The 23,374-nt window shown below is 36.2% G+C and overlaps 1 protein-coding gene across 1 annotated transcript in view; it reads right to left on the bottom strand.

The window, feature by feature from the left end:
- Window positions 1-4,002: 4,002 nt before the first annotated feature.
- Nxph2 (neurexophilin 2) overlaps window positions 4,003-23,374 on the bottom strand; it is a 121,648-nt gene continuing 102,276 nt past the window's right edge. The window contains exon 2 of the mRNA XM_034507494.2: window positions 4,003-6,248. Within this exon, the coding sequence (XP_034363385.1) occupies window positions 5,514-6,248 (735 nt within the window). The 3' untranslated portion in view covers window positions 4,003-5,513. The remainder of the gene's footprint in view (window positions 6,249-23,374) is intronic.

Below are 23,374 nucleotides of genomic sequence, written 5' to 3'. Positions count from 1 at the left end.
TCTAGGATGAACTTTCTGGAAATTAAGCTGGATTTGAGTTATATCTGTTCCTCATAAGTAACTGCACAGTCATACTCCTGTTAGTAATTCAATTAAAAATTTACTATTTCCCCAAATTTGATATTAGTGCAATTGTTATTGTGGTTTATTGTAGGCTCCTTTTCTGTGGTGAAATGATGAATGTGTTGTGGTCTTCTTTGGAAAAGTCTGACATACACACACACACACACACACACACACACACACACTCACACACACACACACACACACAGAGAGAGAGAGAGAGAGAGAGAGAGAGAGAGAGAGAGAGAGAGAGAGAGAGAGGAGACAGAGGCAGAGACAGAGACAGAGACAGAGGCAGAGACAGAGAGACAAAGACTATGTGCTGCTGACCCATGTGGTTGAATTAGGGAAAGGCTGGAAGAAGCTGAGGAGGAGGCTGACCCTGTAGGAGGACAAGCAGTCTCAATTAACCTGGACCCCGAGATCTCTCAAACACTGGACCACCACCCAGGCAGCATACACCAACTGATATTAGGCCCCCAACACGTATATAGCAGAGGACTGCCGGGTCTGGGTTCAGTCAGAAGATGCACCTCTTAAGAGTTCTTAAGAGACTGGAGGCCCCAGGGAGTTTAGAGGTCTGGTTGGGTGGGGGCTGGGGGCTGGGGCTATCCTCATTGAAACAGAGGGTGGGGAGGTGGTATGGATGTGGAACAGTCGGAGGGTAGACAGGGAGGGGGGAAATAAAATCTGGAGTGTGAAAAAAATAAATAAATGAATGAAAGAAAAAAGATTTTAAAAAATAAAAAATAAAGAACACAACTGTGAAAATTGCTCAGATACAAGTGACCAAAGCATATAACCCAACTTTCAAGACTCAGAATGAGAAATCCTTATACTGTTAAGACTTACCTTTGCCATGCATGCTCTCTTTTAATGTATGCTTCCCTTTCTTTTCTTTCTGGCTAAAAAGTTTATTTACCCTCTTACTTTCATGAGAGAATGCAACAAAGTAACATACCACATGTGTCAGAATCCAAGGAGAACTAATTCTTAATCTTAATTCAATGCTCTCAGATAAGTCTGAAAGTGTTGAGTGTGGATGAGGTTGTCATTTGCAGAGCTCTAGACAGAACACAGCAAGCAAGGTCATACTGAGAGAGGTAACTGCTAGGATCCAGTCACATCGCTATGGTGACTGTGTTGAAGTAAAATTAACAAGAAAAGGTAATGCCATCATTACCTAGACTTCATTTGGCCATAGGGTGCTTTTTAGAAATATCCCCCTTATTAAACATTGAAATAAAATTATTACTACAATTTTTGTTTCTCATTAAAAGAAAACTGGACTTTATAACATGAAGTTTTCTTGCTCTTCCTTTAAAAATACAACTTTCTTCTTGCAAGATTCTATCCTCAAATTTTTAATTTCTCTCTAATACATAAATAAAAAAATTATCGTAAGTAGATGTCACTCCAATGAAAGGCAAGACATCAACACAGCTGTTTCTTTACATAGACAGTTTTGAATGTACTAATAAAGGTATTTTACGGACTGATATTTACAAAATTTCAGAGCAAGATACTGAATCAAAACAATGAAGTTTATTTATACTAGCCCTTACATATCTATGCTGTCTATAAGTAGTGACATCAAGTAAATAAGAAGTATTATATTTTAAAATTGTTGTTATATATCACTGTTTACGAGCTATGTGTTATTTGTTTCTCCATCAATGATACGAGGCAGAGATTTTAACTCCATGTTGAAGATGAGACAAGTTGAGTAGCAGGCTAAAGGTCCCGTTGTTATTAAATGACATATTCAAAAGATAAATCCAGGTTAGATTAACTCTAAAATCTGAACTTATTTGTTAAATGTCTAGCTTTTCAGATTCCATGCTAATACTCGCTCATTGTGCTCAGTTGGAGCAATGTGTGCATGTTAGAAACGGTGCTGAATGTCCTTATTTGGGAGCACTGAGCAATCACTATAGTGCACTGGAGATTAAAAAATTAAAGCAACAAATGCTTATCAAGTGCCTATTTGTGATGTTTAGTGTTATCTTTACCTTGAAAGATAGACTAGCTGGTAAAACTTTTCTGAATGCATCTATGAGGCTCCTTCAGGAAACGATTCAATGTGAAAGTGAGAAGACTGAAGATACACTTCCACTAATATCCATTCCATTTGTGTCTGGTTGAAGCACAAGGTTCTACCAACAGAGAAAGAAAACTTTTACTTGCTCTCTGTTTAGCTGAGACATTCACTCTCTTCTATCTTTGGCCAGTAAAACGTAGGTTCTTTGTCTGTAGGCTGTGGCTGTCAGATGAATTAAACCACCTGTGTTCCAGCTTTTTAAATTTCCTGGCTTCCACAATAGTGTGAGCCAATTCCCACAATAACTCTCATACACTATACATATCTTATTGGCTTTGTTTCTCTGGAGAAACCTATTATAGTACTACAGATAGTCAGCCAGGTGTTGTAGAAAACACCCAGACTTAACTTATTCTCTCAGGTGACAGATTACATATGCTTTAACGGGAAGCTGAATTAAATGAAGGCAGGAAAAGATGAAAATGAAGCAGGATGAGATGTGTTTCCAAAGCTGGAGACCTCAACGCAGAGGATAAAATGATTCACAAATACCTCCTATAAGTTTTGAAAAAACACTTCCTGTGGCTTATCTTTTATAATTGGTGATTTTACTAAGCGATGGTTTGCTTAACTAATTTTCAGTTAATTATTATTTTACTGTAAGTAAAATGCATCAATTTATCCCCCGTTTTATAGGCTAGAGAATCAATTTGATCTTCTTTATGATGATAAACCAGAGCTTTCTGCAATAATATTATTCCAGACAATTTAACCATTTTTACAAAATAGCTTCTGGTACATTTTAAACCTTCTTCAAGTGAAATGTTCTGTTGATACTAATTACTATTCAGGTGTATCATTGGATAAAATGGCTCTATTTTGACTTTTTCTATATTTTTAGTTTTTTAAAAATCTGAATTCATAGGGAAATAACAATCCTAAAGATTTTATAGGGAGAATATTTTGAATGGCATTTTATGATAATTTCAATCTTTTGGGCCATAACTTTGATACATCTATTGTAATTATTTGTTGAATTAGCTGTCTACTTAAGAATCAGTAGAGAGGCATTTTAGCTAGACTTGTTGCGAGACAACAGCTAACAGTGCCCTTTTTGAAGTATTCTTCTTATGCTAATACTAGGCTACACATTTCATATTTGGTTATTAGGTTGTCTTCTAGTTTAACACTAAATTTTTAATTTTTGTACAATTTGTAGTTACGTCAGAAACTTGCTTATATTATTGTCCATTTACTTAACTCAGTACTAAAAACCAACGATGGTTTTTATAGGAATGTGTGGATTTGCATATTGAAATGGGGTATGACTGAGAATATGCCATCACTGATGATCATGTAGTCTGAAATGAAGTTATGACTTAGAAATAGATGTGGCATATGTTCTACATCGCTTTGAATATATGCCTGTGGGGAACTTGAAAAAAATCACAAATTCTGCTTGAATTAAAGAATTGTAAAAAATTGATTTTCAATTTTCTTTGCATAGAAATATTTATACCTCTCAGCATTTGGACCTCAGGTAGCTTCAAATCTAATTTTATGTTTTGAACAACACAGTCAGAACATCAGCTGCACCTACAGGGTTTGTTACTCGATGTCCGAGCATTTGCTACCTGCTTTTCTTTTGTTACCATTTCTTCTACAATCTTCATAGTCCTACTTAATGTGTATACAAAGATATTCTTAATATTTTATTGATATTCACACACACACACACACACACACAGAGAGAGAGAGAGAGAGAGAGAGAGAGAGAGAGAGAGAGAGAGAGAAAACTGTGAGGAAAATGAAAAAAAAAACCTCCTTAAATAAAAAACAACTACCTAGAGTTATGTGCAGAGTTTGCAAATTATTTTATTTACATAAAAAATGCACACATACTTCATTTGTATACAGAAAATCCTAAGTATATATGTTCACAATATTTTACAATAAATAGTATTTATTCATGTTTCTAGATGAACATAAGATGTCTCAAAATATTATTTACCAACAACAAAATCAAGCACCCAATGATCTTAAAGGAGAAATGTTAAGCATGGACCATATACAAGCGTAGCACAACCTGTACAAAGACAAAATAGGACACTATAGACATTTGCAGGAAAAGAACAGAATAGGGATGTAGAGTAGAGAAAAGAGCTGTAGGCTTTCTGAACACTGTGATAAGAGCACATTTGTTTGTTAGGACTTACCTTCCATGAGTCCTATTTGAGTATTTTACTTCTTTAACATAGTACAGATGAGAAGTGAGATAGAAGTTAATATCTACTGGAGGAGAATAACCACAAGTCTCGAGTCCCTTTGTCGTCTTCCCTTTGTCTGTTCTCATACAGTGTCAAGGTACATCATAAAGATGGCCATTCAACTCTTCTCAAAGATGAGGACACTGAGAGTAAAGTAATCTCTAAAGCTCAGTGACACAACATTGTAAATAACAGCACTTAATATTTAGAAATACTCAAATGTAACTCATTATTTCCACACAGAACTCTTAGCCTCATTCTAGTGACTACCTAAACACAAAGAAAACCTAATCTGAGGCCCTACAAACAATCAACCCATGACTGGAATTTTCTGCCCAGAAATACTGTATTTCAATTTCAGAATTATTCCACAAATTTATATATAAAATTTAACTATTAAATAATGAGAATGAAATCCTAAACTTTAATATGAATAAGAATTTCAAAATAATCCTCCAGCATTGAAGTGTCTAAAAATATCATCTTCATTATTGTTGAGTTGATTGAGACCCACATTTGCCTATTTAATATCCAATTGGTAGTTTTCAATACCACTCAAATAAGAATCATAATAGTAAAGTTCTTCAAGCATTTTCTACACAGACTGCTCAGATGGTATTGTGTTTGATTCTCTTGTGACATTGTAGCTATTAAAACAGGCACCAAGAGATAGTAATTTAAAAAAAAACCAAACACCAGAAACACAATCCATCTCTTAAATCCCATCTTTTCGGTTACTTTACTGAACGTACTCTTTCTAAGGAAACCTTCCAAAACATTTAAAAGGCAGGCTCATTTGAAGAGCAGTGCTTATTGCATGCACAATTTGGTTTCTCCCTTTACACATAGCTACTGCTGATGTTTCTTACAGAGAAGCAACATTTCCAGAATGTTACCATCTTACATGAAAATAATGATTTCACAATCAGTTTAACTTTTTAGATCAGGGTACTTATCACCAAAACAAATACACTTCACATTTGAATATATATTTTAATTTGAAATCTAGACAAGGAATTACAGTCCACTGCCAGAAACAGAAGGCATCTGTTTCCATCTTTTGCCATGGAAAGCTGGGCCTGTTTTCTGGGCATTCTAGGTAAAGTGGCATGGATATTTCATTTCTGTTACTGAGAAAACATTTATCCAGAAGACAAGTATGGTGTCTCACTATGGTAATTGTAGTCAGGACAAACCTTTTGTACAAGTTTATAATCAACACTGTAAAAGGCGATGTGAATGCAGATGACCTTAAACGGTTTGGAACATAACCAGGACACATGGCTTTGAGTTTGCTCCTGGTAGCAGATTTTGGATGGGTCGAAATTGCACAAAGCGGTCTTCTTTGCCCGATCTGTTTTTTCATACTCAATATGGCAGTTAAAAGATTTGGATTCCTTAGTCTCCAAGGTAGACTTGGGGGATACTTCAAATTCTACTACTTTAGAGGGAGGTACCAAGCTCACTGAAACATTGCCCAGGCCTGTTGAATTGTGTCGGAAATAAACACTGAACGTTCCATTTCCATGATCGACAATTTTTCCTGTGATGAGCAGGTTAAGTTTGACAGTTTTAATGTTAGAATGGAAGTCACCCCACCCAAACATTTTCTTAAATTTTCCTGTCTTCACTATTGGCCGTCTTTTGGTTCTTGCTAGTTGCTCCTGAATCTCTGTTATATTTGCCAGCCAGTCCCAAAAGTTTTCCATGTTGTCTGTAAATGCTTGCTTTGGACCTGGAGGCCGTTTAAGAAATAGATGCAGAGGACTGGTAATTCTTGAATGTACCACGTTTCCAACCAATGTTCCAGGAACAGTTCTGTCTTCCCAGGTCACACTCTCTGTGGTGCGTATCACTTCTTCACTGTCAAAAAATAGCTGTAGGAGAAGAAGAAAATATATATACATTGGGACAGGGTTTGAATATAAACATAGATTAATACGGCAAAAAGAAACGAGATGATTTAGATTCCAAGAATCAGTTAACACACAGGTATGTTCAACAATATAATGACAAGAACATCTCATTCAATCAGTATAAAATGCTAGCACATGCTAAAGAATGCTAAATGGTGAGGTTGAATGAGGCACATCCACTTAGTGGCTGCTTTTGTTCTCTCTAGCCTCAGCTTTTTATTTTGCAGGTTGCCTCAAGTAGTGTGTTTTGGCCCCTCATGCCAAACCATTGTATTTGTGAGTATTAGTTCTTCTGGATAGATAAATATATAAATAGCAAATGTTTTTTTAACCAAGTATCTATATGCCATTTAAATATAAGATACTGATAAATCTTTCAAATATATTTAGAAAGAAAGATTATGTCATTTTATTCAGTCAATATATAAAACTTCAGTTTTCATTACAATTCTATCTCAAAATCTGTAACAAAAATTATTACTATTTGATTTCCCATGATAATTTTAGATAATAACATGTAATTATATATTTAGTTGCCTTACATTAAGAGAGAAAATAATGTGAAAAGCTATAAATTGATTAAAAAACTATATAGCTTAGTGTTTTTTAATTATCCACACATATAAGTATACAAAATATATTATATTTTACTAGCAACACAGAATTGCTAAGAAAGACCTACATGTCTATTTTGTAGGTTTCAAACTATTGCCTCTGAGACAGCACATTTATTTAGATTAGTTTTTTCTTTTTATTGGTTTAGTAGGAGAAATCCTCATGATTGCTGCAAATCATTTAGATATGCCAATGTGGATTCTGAGGGAAAATATTATTATGTATATTAAACTGTTACTTTAAATAAATATTTATGAATTAATTATAGAGTCTGGAAAATAGAAGTTCCTGGGAGAAGTATAGATAGTCTCTTATCTTAATGGCACAAAACGACTATTGCAGTGATTCTACAGAAAACCATCGGTGTGACGAAGAGGAGGAGGCATAAAGTGAGACTGAAACATACATCGCTTTTCTAGCCTGTTCAGTCTTCTAAAACAGTTGTCAAAACTAGCTTCAGACTATCCTTAATACTATTTTTAATAAAATTTCAGAAGTGAATAAATACAGCATAGACCGAAAATATCACATAGTCTAGTTTGAAAGGTGATGTTTGAAAATGTGAAGTCTCAAAACTTCAAAGGTTTAAGTTCTAACCGAAACTTAGCAGACATGGGGCCTATGTGGTCTCAATCACTGTGGGCTAAGTGTTCAAAGACTCAAAAATGGTAGTTTTATGTTTTTTTCAAAATTGTTTTTTAACACTAAAGGTACTACAGTTATATTAAGAGTGATTTGATATAACACACATTCGTTCTTGTGGGAGAACTCACATCCATTCTACATCTTCTTAGGTTGTGGAAGAGGAATGCAGAACAGATTTAGACCTAATGAAATGCAGTCCACCAGTTATCACCGTCATGATGGGTGTGTCTTGGAGAAGCAGAACCTTGAGGACTATGTGTCCTGAGAACTTCATGCTGTTGTGAAGTTTTGCTCCACTTGCTGCCCTCACATCACATCTCTCATACTGTGAGTTGTATAAAAATTCTAAGGGTGCTTCCAGCCACTCATTAGACAACAGCTCTAACGCGCACCCCCAAGCCCTTTACCATCCATGGAAGATAAAACACGAGACACAGAGATCGGGTAGTTACTGCAGAACGAGGACCTTTTACTTTTGTATCACACACGTGGAAAACGCAGAAGGGCTGAGCTGTGGAAGGGGCCTGGCTTAAATACAGTCTAGAGTGACGTATTCACTTCTGATTGGCTGTTCGCTCACCACCCAACATTATGCCTCAGATTGGCAGTGACTTTGGCACGCCTTTTTGCCTAGCAGCTGCGCAGATAATTGTTTACTTCTGGGAAAACACAAGGCTAGCGCCAACTTGGGGTGGCAGATTATATTGCAGCTTCCTACAAACAGCATTGTCACTTACAGTAATAATGACTGAATATGATTCATCCACCAAACTCAGAAGAAAACTTAGAGAAGTAGCTTGTTAGCAATGACTACTAAAGTTAGGTTAAGATGTCTTTGATAATGGTTTTGGTGTAGAAAATCTTAGGGAACAATTTAGAGTTTAAAAAGGCACACTTGATGATTGAACATGGGATGATTTTTAAGGTCAGGGAACAAAAACAATGGCAGCCTGACTAATACCAACTGACATGTCTTTCTTGCTGTAGCTGGGCTGATTGATGATCAAGATGAGAAGCAATTTTTTGTACCTATTTTTGCCTTCAGCTTCCTGATATAATTTAATAAAAATTGTTCATGAGTAGATGTATACCTTGAGGATTTAAAATAAAAATGAATGATTTTTATATAGATTTATTTCAATTTGTGATTTTCTTAAGACTTTTTATAAGATTACTTTTTAAGATCAATAATAAAATAATTGATCCTTTCTTTGTACTGCTAATTGCAGCCTACCCGTAAGAGAAACTGACTGAAAAGATTACCTTGCTGCTTACATTTTGTTAATCTATAAGAAGTTGCTTAGTTATGAATGTATGTAGGTTGTAGGTTCTTGGGAATAATTTCTTGTTGTTGTTTTACTTGTACAGCATAATGTTTATTCATGTGAGGATATTGGGAAACATATTTTTCTACATATATTCTTCATTGTAGTTGATCACTTAATATAATGTAACCACACTGTGTTTTTTGTACTGTTTAGAATATTTTTCTAGGATATATAAGCTATGGAAAAAAAAAAAACAGTTCGTTGAAGATTTGCTCCTTCCACTAATGTGTGTATGTATACGTATGTAAAGTGGTGGATACCCAATGTGTGAATATATATGTATGTATGTATATGTGTGTATGTATGTATGTGCATACATATGTATGAATGTATGTACAATGTTTGAAATTGTTTAATGTAGCCTTGCTTTCTCCATCAAGCGTGTGTGTGTGTGTGTGTGTGTGTGTGTGTGTGTGTGTGTGTGTGATTATTTGTCTTTTTTTTCCCCTCTGGCCACAAAGATTTTGTTAGTCTTATGGAAATATTCACTGCCCTCAGTGAATCAAGCTTTGATTTCCCAGAGAAAGGCCTTCTGAGTGATCAATCACTGACTCTACACCCTGCTTCAATTTACCCTGACTTGTCAAAGCTGGTCTTCTACACATATGCACATGCTGAATTGATAACTTTTAACACCATCTTGGCAGACAGGAAGCTATTCTAAAGGAAGATACTTGTTCTATTATATTTGTCTAAGAAACTAGGGGTTTTTTAAATCCCAGATAAATTGAAATTTACCTAGGAATCTCATAATGAGAGAAAGGCTGAAGCCTGTTGTCATCCAGAAGATGAAATTATCTTCTAGGAAGAGATTTCACACAGTTCTGACAAAGTTATTAGACCATCTTTCTTCAGAAGAGGTAGGAACAGAGAGGAGGATAGGCAGCAAGACATCTTGACTGAGACTGCTTAGTTAGTTATGCATACCCTTTGCTCTCTATTTAAACCTAAATCATAGTGTCAGTGTCCCAGAGAAACTTGAAGGGGTCTGTAGACATGTTTATTTTTCCCTTCTCAATGTAGCTGCATTAAACATACATTCTTTTTCTGTTTTATTTCCCCATCAGTATTTGTCTCTTTAGTTGGTGCATTCAGGATGAACGGCTAGCATGGCAAGTTAGGGTTGCCTGGCTCCAGGGTCTTGCAAATGATGGGCAAGAGCTTTAACATTGAACTATATCTTTAGCTCTTGGTTCTTATTTATTTGGAGGTAGGATTTTACAATTTTTATTCAAGTTGTCCTCAGATTCATGAGGCTCCTGACTCTACACCTTCAACTGTTGCTATTACAGGCACATCTGAGTTTATTCCTTCTATCCCTGTTGTATTAAGAATGACATGTTCCCAAAAGAAAGATTTAGGATTTGGGCGTCAAAATATATCTGATATTGTAATTATAGGTTTTTTATTTTGAATTAAATTGTTTTAAATACTTTTGGTTATACTGTACACAAGTCAATGGTAATAGTCACGGGCTTTACTGTGCTGGCTCCAGTGTTGACTTAGTTTTCTGAGAACTGAAAAATTTGTGCAAGTGATACATTAAGACTCCACCCTCCTCCAGAAAGACCAAGATTACACAAGCTGATAAAAAGCTCAGTTTCTCTCCTACATGATTGAGAACCTTGTTGCCGACTTTCACTTGTGTCCAGTACATTGTGAGCTTTACCTTACTTAGGAAACATTTAAATACCCACACTGTTTGCAGAACGTCCCCTGTGCATGATCTGTTCCTTTACTTCCTGGCTTAGACTCCAAGTGGCACAACTTCAAAACTTCTTTTCTCATCCTTGCTTACCTTCCTCTCTTTCATGTGCCATATTCCTTCTGACCCCCTTTTAAGATTTTTTGTACCTATATTATTATTTTTTAAAATAATAAGGCTGGAGAAAGAGCTCAGTGGATAAAAGATTTGCTGTTATTGCATAGGCCCTGAGCTCAACTTCCAGAACCTGTCAGATCTCTCAAAACAAATGCCATTATCTTAACTCCAAGACTCTAATGCCATCTTCTGGCTTCCTTAAAACACATGCACATTCACACACATACACATATATGTCAATAATTTTTAAAAGATTTTATTGATTCATATCTCCTTTTACATTTGAGATAGTAATATAATTACATTTCCCTCTTCCATTTTCTACCTACATACCTTCTCATATTCTACTCCTGCTCTCTTTGTAATTTTTGGCCCATTTTTCATTAACTGTTGTTACACACACACACACACACACACACACACACACACACACATATACACATAATATGTATATACATATACATATATATACATAACTACATAGAGTGAACCTACTCAATCAGTATAATGTTGTTCATTTGTATGTTTTCAGGGTTGGCCATATGATATTAGATAATTAGTACTAATTTCAGACCAGTTCTCTCACTTTCACCATTCCTTGTTTTCCTATAGTTTCTTGTGTGGGAATGAGGCCTTGTGAGCTCTTCTTCACACATCATATATCTACTGCTATTGTCCTTGGTCAGATCATACTCAGCTCAGTTTAGAAAGTCATATTGGTGAGGTTTTATGGGTATAACATCTGATATTACTAGGAGATATAATATAGAAAACTCTCTGATCCATTGGCTCTTACATTATTTCTTCACCTACTATTATTCCTGAGCCTTAGATGTAGAGGTATCCACTGGGCCTGGGCTTCACAATTCTGCACTTTGATTGGTTGACACGTTCTATAGTGGTCTTCATCTGTTGCAAAGAGAAATTTCTTTGATAAAGGTTGAGGACTATACTTATTGTTGGTTCTAAGGACACATAATTAGAATGTAGTTATGGATTATGCTGTTTTGTTAAAATAGTCATTGTAGGATCTCCTCCAAGATCCATGAATTCACTAGCCCTGGGTAGTTGACTAGGTTTCCAGTATCACATATTATTTCCTTCTTGTTGAGTACTTCTTAAGGCCAATTATATTTCTTTTGGTTACTGTCAAGATATGTATGTCACTACTGCAGCCTGAAGGTTATGCTATGCTGTGTGTTGTTATGTTTCATAGACATCATAAATTTGTAAGATTCTTGTTTGCCTCCCTCCTTTGGTACCATGAAAGTTAACCCTGAGGATTAATTTTCATTTGGGTTAGTTCCAATTCAGGGGCCTCTGGGGCCTCTGTCTGAAGTGCATGTTATTTTCAGCATAGGGACTTACCTTTAACCTCTGGACAGCCAAACAAAAGCTACAGCAATAATATGTAATATTTTCAGAGTTTCTTCAATAACCCTAACCAACTCCTCAGAAGAGCTCTTCACAAGCTTGGTATTGCCATTTTTATTAGATGGCTTCATCTCTTAGGAGAACATTATTGGCCCACTTGGGAAAAAATTAAACTCTATAAGATATCAACCATATTAAACTGCTTAAACTGTAATTGTGTGTGTGTAGGGGGCACAAGTGCACTTGGATGTCAGAGGGCAGTTTGGAGGAGTTGGTTCTCTCAGTCTACCATGTAGTTCTTAGGGAATTGAATTCAAGTATTGAATCAGGATTGGTAGTAATTATCTTTACTCACAGACAAATCTCACCAGCCCCTAAAATTATGTATTTTTATAATCTTCTATGAATTTAGACTTTGTTAATAGAAATAAGATACATTTTTATTCAAAAATACTTCTGAACACAAGTATGAAAAAGCAGTCTTTGTTATCAGAAATGGTATGTCTTTTTTCATTTAAGTGTTTGTTGTATACTACTTATATTCTTAAATTTTTTTCTGCTTAGAATTTGTCTGTTGATTTAGTGAATTGCTCAATCTAACTGCCAGGTTTTGTTGTTTGATAGTTCTTGCAAACTTGTAAAAATTGAATGGTAAGTATTTTCCAATATTATCTAATTCTGATAAATTTTAGAACATGCAGTAGAACTCAGTAACTTTTGAGACCTTCCCCTTACTACTAAGACAGCTGATGTGGTGGTTCTGAAGCTACTCACTTCCTTAGTGTTTTTTGCAGTAAGGAGTCACCATAGCCAAAGGAAAACATTTAATTGAAGCTGGCTTACAGGATAAGAGGTTTAGTCCACTATAGTCATGACAGGAAGCATAAAGGCATGCAGACAGACATGTGACTGGAGAAAGAGCCGAGAGCTTTACATTTAGATCAACAGGCAGAAAGAAGAATGAGAGCAAGGCGGGGGGTAGGTTTTTAAAATCTCAAAACCCAACCAAGTGACACACATTTGCCAACAAGGACATTATAATAGTGGCACTCCCTAACTATGGAATATTCAAATATATGAGCCTGAGCTTATGAACCTGAGCTTATAGGGACTATTCATATTCAAACAACCACAATCAGTAATAAACATAAATATTCATTCACTGGTTTTTTAAAAAAATATATTTTCCAAAACAAATTTGTAAAAATAAAACAGAATTTATTCAAATATATGTGACTTCCTTAAGAAATACAAGTGAGAGGGTCAGAATGGATAAACAAGCCACAATTCTGGCCCCATTGTATACATATAACCTTGTACACAGAGAAACAACATGATATTTTGGTAAAGCAACCATTTAGTGATTATCAATATTCCCCTTCCATAAATGTATGACCTGAAACTCAAATTTTCTCATTTATATCTAATTGCTTTGTTAGTTTTAAAGACAAAGAAAAGGATGCTTAGAAACTAATCTAGCAAAAGGTCTTCAATAAGCAGTGTTTCTTCCATGTCCAACGCAGAACCTCATGCCTCCTATGAAACACTATCTTTAAGGGATTATGCAAGTTCATAAGCCTCCAAAGAAATGGTTAATGAATAATTGAGCACAGTGTCCTGTGACACATGATAAATTCAGCTAAGTAGAAATCCACCTTTTCAACCCAAGAGATCAATCATTCCCTCGTATTTGTAATCTGACTAGCAGTGAAGTCAAAATCTAGATCAGAGGCCCATGAAACTCTCTTTCATGATAAAAATGTTTATGAATTTAAATTTTTTTATAAAACTTGTTATAAAATGTTTAAAGAAATTAAAGCACCACACAACAAAATTAACTGTATGCAAACATTATTATAGCTTGGTGTACTTCTATCTGATTCAAATAGGTGTTCTGAATCAAAAAATCAAAGCTGTAGAGATTCACATTAAATTTTACACTTTTAAGAATTTTTTTTAAAGATTTTAGAGGATGGTTTTCAGCTGACATTCATTCTAAAGCCAAGAAAAAAAGCCAGGTTCAGAACTAAGTCCTTTAGTTAAGTGGGATGACAGAGGTTCTGGTTAGTCAACAAAATGATGGACTGGATATTAGGTCTATCTTGTACCTAACTGACACAAATTGGTATAGTTATACTTTAATTGTATTTTAAGAGAAAAGTTTTATTTTAATGGGAAGGGTGATATGTAGGAGGAGCTAAGGTAGAAGGAGTAAAGAGAGGAAGAGGAGGAGCAAGGAGAGGAGGAGGAGAAGGAGAAGAAGAGCTAGGTGACAAGAGAAGGTGTGGGGGAACATGGAGGTAGATGTTCACGTGTCTCCGCCAGTCAAAGACAGTTAATATATCTAGGTTGGGTATTGGGTTACACTTCTGATTGTATGGGCATCTCTTTATTGAATTTTACCAAACTTACAAAGCCTTTGATTAGCATTTTAAAATTGTATAAAAGCAAAAATGAAAAGGGGGGATGGGCTAGGGGTTTTCTAGGGAGGGGAAATGGGGAAAAGGGGACTGCATCTGAAATGTAAATAAAATATCCAATAAACATTAAAAAAGAGAAACTAGAAAAGAAAAAAAAGAATGTTTTTTATGTATTCATTCACCATAAAAATAAAAGTCTATATTAGAATTAGAACTTGAAGAACAATTGGCTTCATGGCCTGTTCTCTTTGATACTAATCAAATGATCCTGCGAGAGGCCTTGCATCAAGGTGGGACCCCTCATTTCTGGCAGTTTCTGTGAGAAATTATTCTAGGAGAAGACTGTATGTATCTCTTAACTTGGCAAAATTTTCCAGGAAAACAAAGTTGTTCATTGTTACCTATAACTCTAAGCTTGGTTAGTTATGTATTTGCTGGAGGCCTAATGCTAATTTCAGTATCATTTCTGTTTTTTTTTTTTTTTTTTTTTTGTCATATCATCTTACAACAATAATACAAAAACACTTACCTGTAAGCACAAAGTGTACTTCTGTAAAGAGGAAGAAAGAACAAATGCTGAGCCTTTTCTCTGTGAACATTTTCTGGTTTTAACACATTCATCAAAGCTTAAGTAATTTGTATCTTAGTTGATGTATCAATCTCACAAATCACACATTAGTTAGAAACCATGCTTTCATATTAGGTTTTTATGCTTCTTACAGAAGAATAAAGAAAGGTCAATGAAAGCTCAAACTGCCATCAATTAAATGAAGCAGGTGGAAAAAGAAGCAGGTATAAGGAACCTTTATTTCAGTATTTTTTGTTGTGGTGATGTAAAGAGTAGCTGACAGGCTCAAATGATTCATCTTAACAAGTTGAAGTTGAGTTTCACTAATAATTAAGTTTACTTATCTTACAGGCAGGGTAAAACTGCCGTGAATTTTATAGTAGCAGATGTAAGAACTGTCACAATATAGAACTAACTTATAAAGTAAACAGAGTATTTCTTTGAAAACGTTCTCTAAATTTTTTCAACTGGAATTGGAACATATTTTTAATAACATTTTATTTTGGAATAATTTTAATTAACACAAAAATTACACAGTATGAGTTTTAAATGTGCTGTGATCAGTTTCTTTATTGTTAACTTTTAACAATTAAGTGTACCGGTCATAGTCAGTGAGGTACTAACATTGATACACATCATTATCAGGCTTGGGTGGCCCTTTATTGTGTGTTCAAGGATCTCACTCTGTCATTGTGAATCCCTATTCACTTTGTCTCATAAGAGAGTTGCTGATTTTTTTTTTTTTTGCCTCACCATTATTTTGAATGTTTTGAGCAATATTGGACAGATAATTTTTAGAATGCTTCTCAACACAGGCATGTATGGCTTTTTTAATGGTTAGAGTGTACTGATGAGTTTGCAAAAAGAAATTGTAGCCTGGCGGTGGTGGCGCACGCCTTTAATCCCAGCACTTGGGAGGCAGAGGCAGGCGGATTTCTGAGTTCAAGGCCAGCCTGGTCTACAGAGTGAGTTCCAGGACAACCAGGGCTACACAGAGAAACCCTGTCTCGAAAAAACCAAAAAAAAAAAAAAAAAAAAAAAAATTGCAATGATCAAATCCAGGTTGGCAGGCTTGTGCCATATGTGATCTTACCCACCAAATCGTTTTGATGCTCCCAACGTTTCATATTTCTGTATTTGCATTGAAGAAATATATTTACACCTGGTGTGGCTGTCAGGAGAGGCAGGACACCTGCCTCTGTACTTTCCTACCACTCATGCAGTGCAGTTCTAGCTCCCCTTCTCTCCTTTTCCCAGCATACATGCCTCTGGTCTTTTGGAGAGGGCAAACAGACAGGTCCCAGCCTGGTGCCAGAATATTGCAGTTCCCCTTTTCAGGATGGCACTTTCTTCCCCCTAACAACCCACGCTGGAGTGGGGGGAACAGCAGATGTCAGCTTTGGAAACAGACAAAAGGCAACATACCCTAGCCTTTGTGTCACAGAGGCTGACACTCTCCTTGATAGATAACCAACATCCCTCCGGTGCAGATGGCTCCTGTCCTGGAAGGGAACAAGGACCAAACATCCTTGAGATGATAAGAGTCCCACTCTTGGACCATGAGGGAAGAGCAATTAAGTGTTCCCAGACAGCTGTGACCAGTTTGTAAAAATACAGTAGCTCCTGATAACACCATAAAATTACTTTCCAGGTCAGGAAGGTCTCCTTCCCAGTTGCCCAGTTCTGCCCAGCTGTGGCTATCAGGTTTGAAGAATGGCTTTCCCTTGTCACCTTCCCAGTCATATAACCCAGAAGTCCGAGGATCCCTGCTTTTGCATATGCACGTATATACATACTCCAAGCCCCTAAGCGGGCATCAATTCCCAAACAGCTGAGTAGGCTTGCAATCCAGGTGAGGGCATAACAGCTGTTCTTTGAGAGGTCTGGCCAGCAACTGACCAACACAGATGTTGATGCTTGGAGCCAACCATCAGACTGAGCTCAGGGACCCTGGTAGGGGAGCTGGCAGAAGGATTGGAGGAAAGGAGGAGGATTGCAACCCACAGAAAGAACATTAGCTGACCGGACTACCCAGTGCTCCCAGAGACTAGACCACCAACCAAGCAGTGTATAGGGAGGGACCCATGGCTCCAGATACATATGTAGCAGATGATGGCCTTGCCTGACAGCAATGGGAAAGGAGGCCCTTGGTCTTGTGGAGGTTTGATGCCCCAGTGTCGGGGGATACTAGAGTGGTAGGGCAGGAGTAGGTGGGTTGGTGCGGGAGCACCCTCATAGAGGCAAAGTTTGGGCTGGAGAGGGCAGATGGGGGATGGGGGATTATTAAGGGGTAACCAAGAAGTAGGATATCATTTTAATGAAATGATAAATTAAAAAAAAAAAAAAGAAAAGACACTCCAGAAAAAAAATCAGTGAACTAATGTTCCCATGTATGTATGGATTTGTAACAAATTGGAGATGTCAGCTTTTCAAAAACTAAGAGATCTAGCATATACTGCAACAGATACATTGACAAATATCTGGACAAATAATTTTTGGAGACAGATTTATGGTTTTTTTTTTTTTTTGCACACTGTAAAAAAATTATTTACTCTTTTCACAATGTGAGAACCATTGCTAAGTCCAGGTGGGGAGAATGAATGATTTGCTTGATGGATTTGTTTATAGTTCTATAATGACTTACTCTCTATAGTTAGCAACTAATTATTTTATTGAGTGTGCTTGTATAAGCCAAGAAAACTAAAGTGGCCACTGTTTTATAACCTAAAGGTAACACACATATTACTTTATAGATAAGAAACAAAACCAATAATGAACTGTGGCCTCATTTTTGTTGCTTTTATATAGCTGACATAATTGGATTGCTTTAATAATCTTGTTTCAATCCCTGTAGTTAAAATAATTTGATAACTTTCTTGACAGAAACAGACACACACACCACTCAGAGAAACAGAAAGCTAGTCAGTTTGTACACACATTTTGAAAAGCATTTTCCCCAAGTAGAGAATTTTTCAGAATATCATCTATGCAGACATGTACCTATTAGATGCACGTAGTGCTTTATTGATGAAAAACACTATAGCTGCCTGAGAATCATATTTCTGAGAGTCCATCCCAAACCAACCACAGCAGATTAATAAAGAAAAAAATGAAATGAAGCACAACAGAATCAACCATCTGTCAATGTATGAATTGCACATATTAATATTTTGTGGCATTACATGACTTAGTTTCAAAATTCATTTTGCTTTGGAAAACAATTGATTGCTTAGGAAGAATGTTAAACAGTGGCCATCTCTTTTTGCTGGAAGTTAATGTAAATTTTATATTTAGTAACTATTAATACTTTTTTTTTTTTTACAATTTTCTAAATTGATGCAGGAACTAATAGGAAATATATATCTGGTGACAGAAATTTTATCAGTAAGAGTCAAAATGTTTAATTACAATATTTGCTGGTGGTTTTATTGATAAGGTTAAGTATGACAACTCTTATCTTCATGACAGCAATAACTGATAGAGGTATCACACTCCTAAAAATATTTATATAAATACCTGTGTACATAGTGGGTCACATTAGATTGGGTGTCCATGAGAGACTGTCACTGATGTAGAGGAGACATTTGACTGCAGACATGGAAGGTTATCTGGGTCTCATTAATAATGGGGTGGGAGAGGATCAGTGTGTGGAAAAGAGAACTGATAGCAAAACAAAATTCAATGAATCCTAGAAGTTGGATAAAAATGGTTTGTGGAGACAACTGCAAAGGTAATATAGAAAAAGTAGGCAGGGACTGAGTCATGTGGGCATTAAGATAAGTATTCTACTTGTTGGGGGTATTTAATAAATATATGTTGCGTTTTTAATGAGGTAAGTGTATTTCAACCAGAAAAGTATACAAATAATGTTGTTGGAGCGATTAAAGTTAAGAGTTTGAAACAGTGCTTTCCACACTTCCATTTGAACTCTATTTCAGTTAGTACTGATGAAAACAAAGCATGAAGAAAGATGTTGAAACAGAAGCACTTACAGAGTATCTGAAGAGAGCCAGTATAGATTTGATTATACTCAGAGTGGATTGGACTGATATAGACTGATATTTTTTTATCAGAATATGTTTTCTCAGTCTTCATTCTTAATGCAAACACTAATCTTCGTCTATATGTACTTTCAGCCTTAGTAACTGTTTTAGTTAGGGGTTCTATTGCTTAAATAAAACACCTTGACCAAAATACAAATTGGTGAGGAAAGGATTTATTTGGTGGATACGTTACATTGTAGTCCATCATTGAAGGAAACCAGAACAGAAACTCAAACAGGGCAGGAACACGGAAGCAAGAGCTGTTAACTGGCTTGTTCCTTTTGTTCTTATAGAACCCAGGATCATTAACCCAGAGATGGCACCACCACAATGGTCTGGGACATCCTACATCAATCACTAATTAAGAAAATGTCTTACAGGTTCCGCCTACAACCTGATATTATGAGGTATTTTCTTAAGACTCACTTCTTTTAGATGACTTTAGTTTGTGTCAAGTTGACATAAAACTAGCCTGAACATAACTCTTAAATCAGAGAAATGGTTCTTTGCTGTTGTGACCAGCTAATAATTCACTAATGCATGTAATCTTGAGATCTGAGCAGCTAGTTAAGAAGGCAAGTTGTACTTCTGGGGAAAAAAATGTATAAAGCTTATAAAATCACATAGAAATGGTTTTACAGCCCCCTTTTCCTAGGCTTGAGGTGAGGCATGTGACAAAAACAATTTCAAGTCCCCAGGCTATTTCACCTGCAGGCTGTACATCACTAAGTTAATACCACAGAAAGAAAAAAACTACCCTAATATAAACTTTTTTCGTTTTTATTGAATATTTTATTTATTTACAATACAGATGTCATCCCCTTTCCCCATTTCCCCTCCCTAGAACCCCCTATCCTATACCTCCTCTTCCTTGATGCTTTTATATCATTTTTAATTACATGCATGTGTTAAGGTCAGTTCTAAGTTGAGGGTCTAGCAATACAATAGATGCAAATAGTCAAGGAACAAGCAAGACAATAAACACAAAAAGTCAAAGAAAAAGCAAGGCATTAAACCCAGTTACATGAACACTCCCATGATCACTGTTTCTAAAGGCTTATCAGGATGACCAAAGTATCTGAGCCTACTTCCCTGTCCTAGCCCAAGTTCATTTTCATGTCTGAAGCCCAAATATGAACTTTAAAATTCTGATTAAGAAATATCAAAAGAGCCGGGCGGTGGTGGCGCATGCCTTTAATACCAGCACTTGGGAGGCAGAGGCAGGAGGATTTCTGAGTTCGAGGCCAGCCTGGTTTACAGAGTTAGTTCCAGGACAGCCAGGGCTACACAAAGAAACCCTGTCTCGAAAAAGAAAACAAACAAACAAACAAAAAAAGAAATATCAAAAGATAAAATGAAAATGGTGTTGATTTATGATATCAACTCAGGACTAGGTTTTTTTTTTTTTTTTTGCATGCTACTAGTTAAACTATAGGAGCTCTTTATACACTTTCAAAAGAGGCCACATTCACACAGCTTATATGGCAGCAAAAATAAAATTGTTATATTTTATGATTAAGTTTTGTTATCAATTGTTATTCCACATAATTGATAAATTAAAGTTCATCATGGTATCACCAGATAATATCCAAGACAATATCTCCCTGGAAATGCATTAGCCACACTGGCCAGGAAATCAAATAGGTGATTTTCATTCTCATCATCCAAGTTCAGTGTTCCAGTCTTATCCCCAGCATAATAGCAGACTACTTGCTGCAGACTCTCCTTACTCTCTGTCCCTACTTCCAGGGAACTAAGCAGATCCTCTCATACAGCCTTGTGTCCTTGCTTCAACCTTCAGTTTTAGTCTCCAGTACCCTAAGCATTTTCTTCTTCAAAACCTGAGGGACACAGTGGCCAGGTAAGCAGGTAGGTGATCTTCAGTCTCTTTGCAGTTCTCCAATTTCAATTCCCCAGTCTCATTCCCAGCTTTGTTGCAAACAATCTGCATGACTTGTCTTCTCTTTCTTATTTCATTCCCTATGGACTCCACAGATCCTCATAGCAGACCCAGCTTTCTTCCCTTTTGAGGGTCTTCTCAGCATTTCTCTCACCTTCTAGTGCAACCTCATTCTTGCATGTAAGCTCTCAGTACTTTGAAACAAGTTCTACCTTGAAACCCCAGTGGCCACACCTGACATGGACTCAGAAGTACTCCCAATAAGGCAACCCACAGTCAAAACCTAAGATCCAAAGAGAGCAACAGAAACTAATGAATGGAAAACCTCACCCAATAAAACTGAGACCAGATATAAACACCTAAAGTATAATTATTCCAAGCCCAAGTGCATAGATATTAGCCAAAATAAATTATAGTATATAATACATCTCCATTGGAGCCCTGTAGACCCTGAGAAATGTAATATAGATTAAGTATAATACTAGGACTTCAAAATAGCAATTGTGAATATGCTCATGGACCTTAATGAGGATAAGAATAAGCCCATAATGAAATCTATGAACACACACACACACACACACACACACACACACACACACACACACACAAACCTGGAATGAAATGAAAGCCGTTTAAGACATGGAAGGAGAAATGAAAAACAAAACATGAAGAACCTTCAAACTGTGATAAAACAAGAAATAAAAAGTTCAGGAACTTGAACAGGCAATACTCACCACTTGAATACAAGAAATGGAAGAAAGAATATAAGGCACTGAAGACAAGATAGAAAAAATGGGTGCCCTGGTTTAAAAAAAAAAGTTAAACCTAAAAACCGCATAGGCATAAAACATGCAAGAACTTTCAGACACTGCGAAAAGACCAAATAAAAGAAGGGAAAGAAACTCAGTTCAAAAGCAGAGAAAATATATTTACCAAATCACAGAAAGTTTTCCTAAAAAACCTAAAGAAGGAGATGCCTATCGAGGCACAAGAAGCATAAAGAACACAAGTAGACCTGACCATAAAGAGAAGTTGCCTGTGATAATAACAATCAAAATACTAAAGTACAGAGAAAAAGAACATTAAAATCTGCAAGGGAAAAGACCAAGCAACATATAAACAATACCATCTGGGCATTCAATGGAGACTCTGAAGTTCACAAGGCAAGCATCTGGGCTGATGCTGTTGAGACTTTAAAACAGATGCCAGATTAGACAGCTATGCCTAGCAAAACTTTAAATCACATTAGATGTATAAAGAAAAACATTTCATGGTAAAACTAGATTTAAGCAATACCTATCAACAATTCCAGCTCTACAGAAGGCAATAGAAGGAAAACTTCAGCCTGGAGATGTTAACCACATCCAAGAAAACACAAAGAATAATGTCAGACCAGAAAATTAAAAGAGGGCAAATACTTATACCACCACAACAAAATAACAGAAATCAACTCAGACTGTCCATTGATAACTCTCAACATCAGAGGTCTCAATTCCATAATAGAAAAATACAGAGTAGAAGAATGGATTTGAAAACAGGATCCATTTTTTCTGTTGCATTCAGGAAAGATACCTTCATATCAGGGATAAACATCAAGTCATGGTAAAAGAAATGAATAAAATATATTCCAAGAAAGTAGACCCAAGAACTGAGCTGGTATAACCATTTTAATAAAGAACAAAATAGACTTTAAAAATACAGAAAAATAGATGCCCTAATCAAAGAAACTGTTAAATCTATGTAAAAACATCAAGACACAAAACATACAAAAAATCAGAAGAGAGAATGAAGGGCACTTCATACTCATCAAAGGAACATCTACCAGAAGAATATTGCAATCCTTACCTAGTCTATGTCCCAAACACAAGGACATCAAAGTTCATAAAAGAAACACTAATATCATTTAAATAACATTAACACTCACACAGTGATACTGGATGACTAGAATAGTATAGAATGGGAAAGGGGAGAAGAGAGAGTAAAGGAGGACCAGCTAAAAGGATCAGAGCCATTTGAGGGTTTGCATAGTAACATAATAGAAATTTCTTAAAACACACATGTATATTAAGAGGATCTGAATGAAATAGCCAATAATGGGAAAGATGAAACCCCAATTGAATAATTTTTGTCATGAAACGAAGCCTTCAGTTCCAAAAATGGATTACATTTAATCAAGTTGCTAACCTAAGCAGCCCCATGGGAACACCCAAACAACTCAGGCTATTTTCAGGGCTATTGGTTGTAGGGCAGTGGGCTGTGAGAAGCAGCTGGATGCCTGGTCAAGCACAGGCCTCAAACCCCAGACCCTAATCAGACGGCAGGAGTTCAGCTCTGCTCCTGGCTCCTGGTTCCTTTCACTCAGTTTCAACCCT

This window comes from Arvicanthis niloticus, chromosome 6 (genome assembly GCF_011762505.2).
Source record: "Arvicanthis niloticus isolate mArvNil1 chromosome 6, mArvNil1.pat.X, whole genome shotgun sequence".
NCBI classification, from domain to species: Eukaryota; Metazoa; Chordata; class Mammalia; order Rodentia; family Muridae; genus Arvicanthis; species Arvicanthis niloticus.
This window is presented reverse-complemented; position numbering and strand designations above follow the sequence as displayed.